Source organism: Apis mellifera, linkage group LG10 (assembly GCF_003254395.2).
Source record: "Apis mellifera strain DH4 linkage group LG10, Amel_HAv3.1, whole genome shotgun sequence".
NCBI lineage: Eukaryota > Metazoa > Arthropoda > Insecta > Hymenoptera > Apidae > Apis > Apis mellifera.
In genome coordinates, this window is record NC_037647.1 from 1189367 (window position 1) to 1203511 (window position 14145).

The following is a 14145-nucleotide window of genomic DNA, read 5'->3' on the forward strand; positions in this document are numbered from 1 at the left end:
ATCCACGGAAAAACTTCCACATCCCTGTAACCATCTATTATCATCGATTCGACCTAAAAACGATGATCTCCACTTTCGGATAAGTTCTACCTTTCTATACGCCAACAAGAAGGTGTCTTTTTCACGTGGGTATGACCCGATGGGGCGTCGAAGAGAGTCGTGACAAGTGGATGGGAAAGGGATCTCGTGACTTACTGTTGCACATGCCGCCGGTGCAATTCGCCACGCTGGTGTCCCTCCCCTGGCAAGGTCGTCCACCGTGGCTGGGTGGCGGCTCGTCACAGGATCTTCTCCTGGTGTGCGTGCAGTCTGTGCCGCACACCGACCATGCCGACCATCTGGACCATCCTCCGTCCACCACTGTTGCGTTCCCCGGGAAAAGAAAAAAGAGGCGAACGGTTCGAGGGATCGTCTTTCTTTCGTTGGGTCGTTAAGGGGACTTGGGGGGGGGGGCGGGAGGGATCGACATTAAAGCGACGGTAAAAAGCCACGTGGAAACGGGACAGTCGTCTCGTAACTCGTCTCCTATCCCCACGAGTCTTGTTCGAAACCCGTACTCGTCAATTCGGACGCGAGATTCTTCCTCGCTTCGTCCCCGTTTAATTGACTCGTACGGGCGTATCCGTGGAAAAAAAAAGCGGATCCCGGTTGTGTACGCGTTCAATCTCGTCGTCGACTCGAGTCGCGACACGATACTTACAAATGGCTCTTTCCACTTTCGGTATATATTTTAGTCTCTACTTTTTCTTCCTTCCTTCGTTCGACGGAAGAGACGCGACATCGTTTGTGATATCATCGGGCGCAACGGATAAGTAACTCGAGATATATCCACCAGATCGTATTCTGGTGGTTATTAATAATATTTGCAAATTCCAAGAATCAATTGAATTTTCAAATTTCAAGTTTTCGCGAAATTTTAACGATGGAATTAGTTTAAAAATGATTAAAAATTAAAAATCGGAACGATATATCGTCTTTATCTGTATTTCTCGATCGGGATATATTGGAATAAAATTTGTTTCTTTACATTTCTTTTTTTTTCTTTTTATTTATATTGCTACTGTTAAGCGGATTTACGTGTACACACTTACCTAGAGTATTGGTGAACTCCTCCATAGTTCCGGCTATTCCGAAGCGAGCGTTAGACAGAAAGACAGTATAGGTGCATTATCGAAAGCGGGACAGACACAGTTAGTGAGAGATACGTGCGCACACAATAATAAGCGACGGTCAATAATACTTTCCGATTAACCTCCTTGTCTAGCTCCATTCTCGCTTTCAACAACAAAGGCAAATATAGTAAATTCTCGACGCACGAATTATCTATCATTTACATTCACGTCTCTCCACGTATCTCCGTCCACAATACCATTAAAAATAGCTAACCATATCAAAATTCCGCGAGTGCAACGCGCCAACAACAACGAGGAGACAAGGGGGTTAATATTTCACTCGTCGATTCTCCTCGATACCCCGCCTCGTTTCCCGTTCGGACATTGCCCCCCGACGATTTTCAATACGACACCTCGCGCGCATCGTGCGTGCAGGTGCCTCCTCCTCCTCCTCCTCCTCCTTTTTCTTCTTTTTCTTCTTCTTCTCGTTTTGTCGTCACGAGGCGTTTTCGAAAGGTGAATACGATTCAACGGAGTCGAACCGCCTCCCGTTGGAGACGTTGACGACATCGTGAGCACTCGTGTGAGAAGGAAAGAGAAAGAAGCTCGTAAATCAAACGGGGAAACTTCTTCCTCCCTTTCCTCGTCACATAATATCTTGGTAATATTGGTTTCTCGTCGATGCCAGAACCTGCTAGAACGTTCACGATCGAAAGACGGGAAGAACGGGGCGATCTTTCTTCGCCACCGGATTAGAAATAGACGAGAAGAGGAGAAGAGAACCTGTGCAAGAAAGTCTGTCCTCGGAATAGAATGGACGGCGTATCAACGTTAACGAGCCGTGATGCTTCTTCCTCGTTTGAAAATCTCGATCTGGGAGGGGGGTAATGTATAATGAATTCACGGCGGACACTCACCCGGACAGGCGATGTTGCAGTCCATCTTCTGCGTAGACGGACCCATGCAGGTTTGGCCACCGTTCATTGGGGCCGGATTCGTGCACGTTCGTGTTCGCTTTTGACCCCCTTTCGCGCACCTCGAATGGCATTCCGACCACGCGGACCATGCCGACCATCCTCCCTTCACTGGAATCAAATTATTTTTTTCTTATTTTAGAGAGGGTAGTTTTTCCCATCATTTGAATCGTTACTTTAATTTTGATACTTGATTAGTTATCGTTTCAAGAATATTTTTCTATTATATTTCGTGATATTTAATACTATCGTTTATATTCATATTTGTTTTATTCATTTTGATTTTCCAAAAAACTTTGACGAAACTTTGGATTTCGAAATGAATATATCAAATGAAAATGATATGGAGAATCTAAAGATTTAAAGAAATTAACATTATTTTTATCGTTATCGTTTAATACCTTTTTCGAAGAGGATAATATTTATATTCGAATTATCATTAATTTCTTTTCGTCTTTCGAAAACTTATATTGTTTTTTAAAGATTCATTTAGTTTTTTCCATACTCGTTTAATAATTCAAATTTACTCTCCAAATTATTTGTTTCCAGAATGATAATGGTTTATTTATATATTTTTTGGCGAAATTTAAACGTTTCTTCTTTTGTATTTTAAGAATATATGAATTGCGTTACACAATTTTTTAAATCTGTCTCTTTTAATTTTCGTCTTACAATTCTTGAAGATACATTTAAACGTAGTTGTTCAACGATATTTCGTGATACTCTTACAATTTTCCGATCTTCATATGCAATTATGTTACGTTTCTCCACACTAAATTATCAATACTATATGTTCTAAATTTTTTTTATAAATTTTATGAACAGTACTCTTAGAAACATTATAGTTTTCTAATATATATAACGATAACTTTGATAATTTTTGCAATCAGAGACAATTAGATTTTAACTGAGCACAAACCTCTTGTCTTCTATTAGACACTAGTTTATTTGATGATATTATTCGTGTTTCCAATACGAAGGCTTTACGAATACTGAGAACCTAAACACACTTGGGAGATAATCTCAATGTTTATTTACACTGTTTTTCAGTTAACTCTCTACATATCTACTTAATTATGTTTGAAAAACATTCTATATTGAAATATTTATTTCCACCATCGTATCGAACAATGAATTTCTTAACATGAATTTAATATCGTGGAGATTAATATCGGTAACAAAAAATTGAACAAGAAACTCACCGTAAACTGTCAAGCTGACGGGCTCGCTGAGCCTCTTGGCCGCGATGTTCTCCGCGACGCAAGTGTAATTCGCCTGATGACTGAGTTTCGCTTGACCAACAAGAAGGTGTCCCTCGCTGGACACTAAAAGCGTGTCCGATTCTGTGTCGACGGGAACGTTATTTCTCAGCCAGTACACCCTCGGCGGTGGCACTCCCACAGGAGGAAGACACCTGAGTTCGGTGCTCTGGCCCGCCTCCACCGATACCGAGTACGGTGGGGACTCGAATTGCTTCTTCAGGTCTGGGAAAATGGGATTTATGGCTCTTAGAAACAGGATACTAACGGAATTCCTCGAGGCGAAAGAAATAGTTAATTCGAGAACTTCCCATAGGTTTATAAAAATAGAAAGATGTCGAATTGAAAGTAATTAAAATTAATTAAAGAAGATTTTTGTGAAATTTTCAAAGGCAGATGGAATGTATCTATAAATATATATAAGTATTTTAATATAATGATCTATTAAATTTACGCAGTTGAGAAAAATTGCACGTGATGTATAAAAAAGGAAATGTATATATATGTATATAAAATATTCAAAGATATTATAGCATTTAAGAGATAAAAAAGATTTCAATTTAAGTTTTGTAGTAATATTTATAAAAATTTTAATTTGCATAAATTATCCACAATTCATTACTCGAGTTAATTGAGAATTGATATTATATTGATTTATCCACGTAGTTATTTTCGCGTAGTTATTCCAAAGAGAGTTACGTAAGCGCAAGCACCGGACAAACGGTCCTTTCCTAAATTGATTCTCTTAGAAACTCCGTGGGTGCCTCGGTCATTGTGTTGCCTCGCATTAAGGGTCGGAATTAAATAATGACCTTAGGAGAATCAAGATAATTACGAGGGGCCAGAAGTAAGACGAAAGTCGTGGCTGTACGGACAGCGGGGCAAACAACTGTCCACTGCCGAATATTTATCGACGAACTTCTTGGAAGAATTGAGATGTCTCGCGTTGCTTTAAAAACTTTGTGTTCAGCACAAAGTAATTAGAGCGTGACTCTAATAATTTTCAACGTTGACGTCACGTCGTATACGAGAAATTCTTTCATAAATATATTGATCAGAAAGCCGTCTTTTCAATCGCAAATTTATTTTCCTCTCGTGAAAAAATTCCAAATTAATTCTAATTATCCACTATGTTATTAGAGAACAATTTCTAGGAACGAATATATTATTGTAATACTTACAAGCGACATCAACAGTCGCAGGTTGGCTTTTAATCTGTCCCGAACCAGACCAGGCGATACATTCGCATTTGAACTTGTCTCTGCCAAAATATTCTTCGATATGATCTCTCGTCACGTTCAACTCGCAATCGACTATCCTGGTACCCGTGTGCGGGTCCACGAAGTCCTGTTGCTGAGAATCCTCAGCCCTCGCATCGTTGCACCGGAAATAGATCTGCAACGCGTGCGCGGCCTTGCAATGTAAAGTGGCCGGTTTGTTCTTCACCACGAAGGAATCGACCGGCTCCGTGAGGAACACGGGTAGATGGCCGCCTGCTTCAGAGATCAGCTCTGTGTCGGTGGCTATCGTCGCCGAAGGCACATCATCCTCTTCTAAGAGATAGGAATCCTCGTCTTCTGCGGCATCCTCGCCTTCTGAAAAAAAAAATATATATTATAATATTTAGATTCGATTTCGATCGTTTCGAAAAATAATAGAGAAGAATACTCGTTGGAAATAAATATAAATAAATATCGTAGAATGATAGACGGACTGCAAGAAGAAAATGTAATACGATACGCAAATACGAAATGGATATTTGTTGTCCTGTTGCTCAGGATATCAAATTGGTATTTGCGAATTATAACATTTTATAAAAAAAATATTCTCTACGATTTTTTAACAAATTGCCATTGCTTATTTGAATTGTAAAAAATTGAATTCCTCTCGCTACTTTACGTTATTAAAGTATTAATCAATTAATATTAATCAATTATTATATAATAAATAAAATTAATATCAATCCACTCGTGTATATATTGATATAGAAACCCATTATTACGAATTACATCCAAATTCTTCGACAAAATATCTGTATCATACGCGTATTTGTTACCCACCCACAATAAAATCTTTACCGATATATCAAGTTAAAAGTCGAACGGTAATCCCGAAATCCGAATCGAAACAAACGGCGCCGCTTATTATCGGCTCGTGATAAATTCATAGAATTGGATTAACGTCATTAACGCGTGGCAAGAGGAGAGGCGGCAATCAGGCAGGATCAGGTTGGGACGCGCAGTCAGTCATTTGAATTCTAAATACACACACTACATCCCTTCCCACACACGCATACCCCTCCTCCTCCCCCCACGGCATAATCGTAATTTACGATCGAGTTATTAATTTCGCGCGGGGCTTTATTCACCGGCCCCGGGGCTCGTTCCATCGGAATCGTGAAAATTCTATATTTGCTTGTCAACAATGGACAGAGTACGCGTCCCCTTCCTCCCCCCTCCTCCCCCTCCTCTTGTAAATCCTGGCGCCGGCCCATTAATGCCTGCCGTCTCGCACGCTTGGAACGGGTCCGCTCGCCTACAATCGGGTCCCGCTTTTGCCCGCTTTTCGCTGCAGTAATGAATTTTCGGATTTACGCGGCGCACCCGTGCACGCGAGTTCGATGCATTTTCCGCCAACCGCCGGTTAAACCTTTATCCCCGTGCGACATTTGGCCGGGGGCCACAATTTTCATCGAGATAATCGTTCGGGATTCCGATATACCAGGTCTTCTCGCGCCTGCTTTCGAAAAAAAAAGAAAAAAAAGAAAATAATAATGAAACTCGTATATAGCGAGTATAAGGGAAGGGGAGAGGGGGTGGATAGGAAGGTATATGTTTCTCGTTAAGAGGTATGCACGCTCTTGGGTTTCTCGTAATAACGATGGTTTGATGTTAGTAGAAGGCATGCTAGTGGGAAATAATTGGAAAGGGATTGGTTAGATTTGGAGTTGAACTTTGGTAAGTTTACTTAGAATATTATTCGTAACGATACCTGTTTGAGGGCAAGGAATTGGAAAGGAGAACGTAGTAAAAGAGAATGGAAGTTTGAAATCGAGTTTCATGTTATACGTTTGATATAAAAAATATTAATACTTTTATATATACACTTTTTAATATAAGAAATATATTAAATTTTTGTCAAATTATAATATTTATTTATTTAAATCTATTTCTTTAGTAATAATTGTATAAATTTCATTTTGCATTAATATATCCACAATCTAGATTGTAGATTCTATTAATGAAAAATTTATAAATAATCTCTCGTACTGCTATTTCTTTTAAATATAAGAAAACCTATAATATACGAAGTAATTATTTCTGAAATATAATGATCTTCTGTCAACGGGCAGAAATACAAGGAGAACAATTAGGGTGATAAAAATTATTGGCCTAGTTCCAAGTTCTCCATTCATATCCCTTATCTTATCATCTTATTAACCGTCTTATAACCAATCTCGCTATCGTTGAAAATTAAACGAGTAGCTGTCACTTTGATTACATCGAGTTTATAATTGTTATCAATTATTTTCGTTATTCAAGTATAACTGAAGAAAAAAAAGAAAAAATTATTATCGAATAACATCGAACACGGATTACGTAATGGAAATCGTGATCGACGTCGCGTCGGAGCAGCAGCTTTTTATCGTTATCGACGCTCGTTATTTTTCACGCGGTTCACGAGAAGCATTCGAATGAATTGCGGAGAGGGAAAAAAAAGAAAGAAAAAAAAAAAAAGCGAGAAAACAAAAGTCTATCTCTCGCGCCGAAAAAATTGTCAGAATTTATACCCGATGGCGAGCAGATACCTCCAATATCCGGACCGTGGAGATAGAAATCGAGCAACGGGCAAATGAGAAGCGTCAGCGGACGAATGAACGAACGAGCTGAATAAAAAAAAAAGACATTCGTGCATATATATATATATATATATATACATATATATATGACAGAATGAGGAAAAGTGAAGGGAAGGGGGAGGAGGGGGAGGAGAAAAAAATTTTTTACCGTGGCGAATCGAAGCGCCGGCTAAAAGAGAATTTTCATCGGTTTTCGATAATGGATCCCGATCGAGTGGCCGATGGGGTACGGCCAGTTTTTAAACCCCTCCTCCACCCCCTTGTACGCGAATCGGTTCGTAGGAGAATCGTCGTTAGCCACTTTGGTCCACCGCGACCAGCCATATCGACACCACGCTGGCAACGTCGATTTTCTGCGGGTTTAGGTCGATTAAAACGAATATCGTGCACCATGAAGTACGTCCATTTCCCGATGTTTTCTTTTCACACTCCCATCGCCTTTCCTACCGTCCCCCTCGTCCAATCTTTTCACAAATGCCCACGTATGGTCAATACCGTTACGTTCATTCGCTTCTCGAATATATTTGATCGTGAAAATCGATTGTTTTCTAAAGCGCATTCAACCTCTGTATCTCTGTTCCCGATTTTTACTTCGGAATAAGCCGCATATTGTTCAGACTTTTTTCTCATTTATTACAGTATTTCTGGGAATATTAATCGTAAGGAAATATCCTTTTTATAAACTCTTGTTTTTTTCCTTATTTTCTTTTAATTCTTTCTTTTTTTATATCAATATTCACGTATCATTGATAAATTTTTACGCGAAATTCGTATCGAAAGATAAAAAATAAGCAGTTTTTCATCGAACGATATTTTAATTATTACTCTGTTTTTTGTTTTAATATTTATTATATTAATTATTCTTATTGTAAAGAGTTAGTGAAATATACAAACAAACATTGAAACATTGCATTTTTTTAAATGTAAAGTTAACTAAAATTATTACTTACATCTTGAATTATATTATGAAGTAAAACTAAAGCATTGGATTGGAATTTGATAAATAAGAATTTTATGTTTTTCAATATAATAATATATATATTATACATATATGTTTATGGTAGTTTAGATCAGAATTCCCTTCTTAAAAGTGCAAAAATTCTTTGCTATGGATCTGTATATATATAATAATCTATTTCATAAGTCTAACTTATTCTTAACTCACAATATTCCATTTTAACGTATCATCGATAAATTCTCTTCTTTTTAAAATACATCATATCCTCAAATACGAGATCAAACCCATTTATAAACCACGAAATAACCCACCTGTAAGAATCTTTGTATCAAACATATAAACCTTTTTCTCTTCTTTTCATCCATCATCTCTTCGAACCATTTACTCCAAATATTCCGAAAACATCGATTTCCACGGATTAAAACAAACGATTAAAACAAACCGAACATCCGTCGTCGTCTCGTCCACGATGTTTTCTTTTCACGCCTTTCTTTCCCTTTCCTCCGAGTCAAAATCATCCTTTCCCTCCTCACAATGTGTGCACACGTACGCAAACATACGATGGCGGGAATCGAGCGTGACGTAAAAAAAGGATGGAAAACATGGAACGTGAAAGAAGACCCGGAGAGAAAGAGAGATAGAGGGGGGGGACTCAATCGAGCGAAGCCAAGAGGAGACACAGCCGGCGAAAAGAGGATTTCCATCGATTTCCGATAATTCCGCTGATCGGTTGCCCGATAAAGTTCCGCGGAATCGTTTCCACCCCTCCGCCTAATTCCTCTGGTCGAGTTCGTATAAATTCCAGGCTGGCCATTTCGAGCACAACCGTATCCCTTTCCTCCCCTCTCTTTTTCTTTGATTGCTCGCTCGTACACCACGCTAATTCGCGCTACCCCCTCGCTTCTACCCCTCGAGGGCAGAGGCTTCTTCTTTTTCCCTTCTCTCTACATCGCGAGAGAGGCTACGAGAAAGGGATGGGAGGAGAAAAAAAAAAAGAAAGAAAAAGAAACTAAAATAACTAGATGAACGCTTAATCGAGCGATATAACGCGAACTCGAGGAAAAAAGGAGGTTGGGCGAAATGGGGTGGTGGAGATGGTCGATAAAGGGGAAGAAATCGAGCTGTTTATTACGCGTGTATTTGCTTCTTTTGCGCGTGGATTTTTCTTCACGGTTTCAACCTTGGTTTATTTAATAGCGTATAGTAATTCTTTGATGAAGTTTTGAAACTTGAAAGTTTTGAAATTTGAAGGCATGATTAGGAAATTTTGTTCATTAAAGGAGTTGCGTGATAAACTTGCGTGAATGCTTGCCTTATTGAAAAATGAAAGTAAAGTAACAAATATTTTCTTGGAAGAATACGTATCAAAAGTTTATCGTAGTTTGAAATTTTATATAATATTGGATTTATGAAATTTGTTTCTCCCTAATCTTAATCTTAAACTTTCACGATCGAACTCTTTAAGAAAGAGTAATATCGATAATGAATAGAATTTTCAAATTTATTTCAACGAAAGAAAAAAATTACAAAAAAATTACAAAATTTTGAATTGACAGGTTTAATAGATTAAATTTCTAAAAATTATTAGTTTTATTTCATTTTATGTACATGATACAGAGATTGCATCTGGTAGAAAGTTACTAGAGCTTCGAATCGAGAGCTCGTAACGAATTTTTCCGAATGTAGGACGATAGGATCTTTTCTCTAATTATCTACCTTAAATTACCACCTATTCTTTTATTCCATCAAAGCTAAATATATACTCATTATAGTCACTCAAAGGAATTATTTAATATCTTCAAGAAAAATGCACAATTTTATCACTCACTAATATTACAATTGTCTATTATTATTATTCTCTGAACAATTAATTTAAATCTTTTATCATTAACATGTATAATAAAATAATTATTAGTAAATAATAATAATAATAAATTATAACAAACAATAATTCCTATTGTCACAATGATTTTTTGATTAACAAAATACGATATTTCTTACGATCTTACTCTATTGACTGTTCGTCAAAGAGATCTTCCTTCTTTCCATTCGTTTGGAAATAATTCTTTTAACCTTTCTCTTCGTGGCAAATACGCGTCTAAACAATCCTCTCCTCTCTTTCTCTTTCTTTTCCTCTCTTCCTTGCAAAGAAATGTAGGAACGAAAAAGGAGCAAGAGGAGAGGGGCAGGTTGCGAACTTAATTGAGCAACGTCACGCGACACGCGAGCCTCGTGCCACTGTTCCAAGGGGAAAATCGGGTTCATCGGTTTCCGATAATTCGGAACGAAACGGTGTATCCATCGAATCACCCTGCCACGAGGCCTCCTCCGCTCGAGGCCTCTCGTTAGCCGGTGTAGCTGGATAGTTGGCCGTGTCTCCTGGCTGGATACGAGTTCCCTGTACATCTATGTACACGCGCGTGTTGCATGCACGTGTACACATACACGCGAGAGAGACATCTCGCGTGGCTACTGCCGTGGGTTGACCACGTATTACGCCGGCCGGAGACACGAGCGTGTACAGTTTCAACGTGTACCTATACGACCGAGGGGACCACACATGACGCCTCTTAATTAACAAAGGTACCTGCGCCACGGCCCCTCTTGCACGGCTACGCGATGGAACGTGCGCGCATTGGAGGAGGAAGCGAAGGAGGATGCAGATTAGAGGACGTGCTTGGCCAGAGATCGAGAAGATTGGAAGAAAGAGAGAGAGAGAGAGAGAGAGAGATTGGAAAAGGGAGAGAAATGCCGGATGATGATCGGGCGCGGGTGAGATTTCGAGATGTGTATTTTTGTTTCGACTCGCGGTGAACGGTGTACGGGTTGTGTGGATTAGGTGTGGCGAGAGGTGTTGGGAGGGGTGTTAGGTCTGGGTTATTTATGGCGGTGAAAGTGGCGAACAATGAGGACTTGAACGGCGACGACTCTATTTCGAGGCGGCGCTGGTCAATGTCTTCCGTCCTTGGAAACGTGTTCCATTCATACGAGGCTTTGATACTTTGGGAAAGAATATTGTCTAGTCTATTCGACGAGTCCATTAATTATTGTTCTGAGTTTTTTGTGGTGGAAGATAATGGAATTACGGGAATACGTGACAGTGAATGGGAAGAATGATCTACGGTGGATAGAAAATGTACTACTTACATATTATTGGCATAATATTTGCATACTAATCAATGGGGTCATTTAATACTGGTTTTTTATGATCGTAAGATAATAGGTAAAAGCAGATAAAAATATATACCTTTTACACTGTCTATTTGCTTGAGAATTTATATCAATCAAAATCGATATTAACTTAACATAAATATCGTATTAGAATTGAGTTTATTTACCTGCATCAAATTTCGAATTAAAAATATGCAAAGTAAATATATCAAAATTATAATTGAGATTCGAAAAATTTATTAAAACCGTTCTATTCATCCGACATTCGCACGACACTTTCACACGATATCGCAATAATTTATAATGCTAAGCGCGGTATAAATCTCCCGAGCAACTTCATTCTCCGATAAACAATTCTATTTGCATACCATAATGTAATGCAAAGTGCAGAAATAACCAACAGCAACACCGCGTCGTGAATAAGACGTACAAAATTCCCCTCCCCCCTTCACGGACGATCAGCCGTGTTAACAAGAAAGCGAATATATTCGAGAAAAATATCCAATAAATTGTTCAGCCTCCCACGCGTACAACAACATAATACACAAATCGAACAAGAGGAGTAAGGCGAGGGAGAAGGGGAAGATCGAAAGAGGACCAAAAGGCAAACTCGAAGGCGGGAGAACAACGAGGAAAGGAGGAGGAGAAACGAAGGAAAAGACAAGAGCTTCCTTGTTTTCTCGCGTCACGTGCCTTGTTATTTTAGCAGGCCGAACACCGGCCAAAGAGTAACGCTTCGTGCTCTGGGCTTCATTGACCCCGCCGCTTGACTCTTCCGCCTCTTCCGTGGCGTACGCGTACGCGAGAATCCCTCTTGTGAACCTCGGCGCGCCTAACGAGCCTCGAAATCAAGGTGCCCGGCGACCCTCGTTGACACCTTGACACCGGCGGCGGAGGTTGAAGGGTGCTAATTTGCCGGGAAAAATCGAAAGGAGGAAATTGAATTTCCAGGAAGTTCGGTTCCAGGGAAGCTACACGTTTATTGCGTGATCAACGTTACTACTACTTCATGCAGAATGTAACTTCTGTATGCCGGAAAGTTTATTTTATTTCGTTTATTTTGTTGGAAATTAGAGGAAGCAGGGGAAATTGTCGTGTCGAGTTTTGAACGATAATGGAATAATATAATTGGTTTCACGCATTCTGAAAAGCTTTTCGTCGAGTTTTCGATAATATTTTCTAAACAGAAATTTATTTAAGTCTTCCATCGTAATATTTATGCGATTTTTAAAGAAAAAAATCTTTGATTTAAATTTATTTATAAATGGGAATATTCATTTCTGTTGAAATATCTTGATTTAGCGAATTCAAGAAAATTATAGTTCAATCGAAAGTTTTTATACACTTATATTTTACAAGGAAATTCATTTATTTTGAAAAATTGATTTTAATGAAAATGTGTGTATATATAAATATATGATGGAAAATCTCTTTGAAAGTGTAAAATTAATTCTAAAATTTCTTTAGGTAATAAAACATTAAAATTTAAATCGTGAAAAATAGTATTCTGCTAATAAATTAATTATTTTATGTATATAATTTATTATATTTTCATTGTCATATTTCACATCAAACAAAAAGTTTTTGATAACACAACTTATTAATAGAATTCGCGTAAAGTGTGTGATTTCATATTGTATATTTTATCATACAAATTTATGTAGATAATTTTTCTATTCGAATCTTTATATTCCAAAATTCAACATACGATATAAAATACCGCGAAATAAATATCTTAAGATCCCTCTAGCTGTTTAAGGCTCAAAGGTCGACAAGGAAGGTTAAGCTTGCACAAGGCAAATATCTTTCATCAGTCTGAAATATCCTTCATCTAGAATTCACTTATCACAATTTCTATTTCCATTCAAAATATCGCTGGAAGACAAACTGTCGTCCCTTGCGAATCAGCGCCCCAGCCACCTGAGAAGTCTCTATCCTCCGGGTACACTGACCGCCCTTTAACTCTGACCTCTGACCACGATTCCGAATACAATGCGGGGCTGTTGTCGCGCACCGTTCCGAGATAATGCGCGGCTGTCCAAACGGAACGAATCGAGGGAGGTTCAACCTGATTTCATCTCAGCCTCGAACCTCGTTCTCCAACGATCAGAGAGAGGAAAGGAGTACACTGCCTTCCATCGATTCCTCGCTTATCCCTCTGCTCTCATCCTCGATCTGGTATCGATCGTAGACTCTCCGACTCGTCCGTTACGATAGCGATCGATAAAGAAACAGACGGGGTCCACTCGTCGACGTATATCTCTCGTTAAACGGAATAACGATAGAACAAAGTCCCCTGGGAGCAGGCTACTCCCCCCCCCGACCGACAGAGGGCTTGACTGGTATTATTTGGGCCCCGAAGGTCGTGAACCGTGAATGGCATGGAATACAATGGCGACTCGAGGCGACCGGGCGCCGTCTTATTGTATATTTCAGTACACCCTCGAGACCGGAAGTAGTCCTCCTCTCTTCAACTTCTAAGGGACCGATTCATGGGAAACGTTAATTCTCGACCGACAGCCTTTCGCCACCTTTTTCGCCGAAAGTCGTTCAAAATATTTGTCTCGCACCTGGTGTTGACTTCTCCACGCTGGAATAAGTATCGTTTCGGATAATCCGGGGTTAAGAGTCACTCGAAAGGGGCCTTCGTCTTTTCAGATACCTTACTTGAGAGAACGACTTACCTGCGAGAAAATATTCCGAGAGTGATATTTTGCTTTTTTCGACTCAATGTATACATACATTGCATTTTACACATACGTTTTTTTTTTTACGATATTTAGAGAAACCTGTATCGATTCATTATTGTCTG

General features: G+C 39.0%; 1 protein-coding gene across 9 annotated transcripts in view; it reads right to left on the bottom strand.

The window, feature by feature from the left end:
- The window catches only part of LOC408264 (netrin receptor UNC5C), a 48300-nt gene that overhangs the window by 9964 nt on the left and 24191 nt on the right, over positions 1-14145 (bottom strand). For 2 of the 9 annotated variants that reach the window (XM_006558227.3, XM_006558228.3), the window contains exons 3-7: positions 4527-4940; positions 3289-3570; positions 2030-2197; positions 1092-1124; positions 196-360 (exon numbers count right to left, since the gene is read on the bottom strand). In XM_006558227.3, the coding sequence (XP_006558290.2) occupies positions 196-360; positions 1092-1124; positions 2030-2197; positions 3289-3570; positions 4527-4940 (1062 nt within the window). The remainder of the gene's footprint in view (positions 1-195; positions 361-1091; positions 1125-2029; positions 2198-3288; positions 3571-4526; positions 4941-14145) is intronic. The other 7 variants (XM_006558229.3, XM_006558230.3, XM_006558231.3 and 4 more) reach the window with 4 other exon arrangements.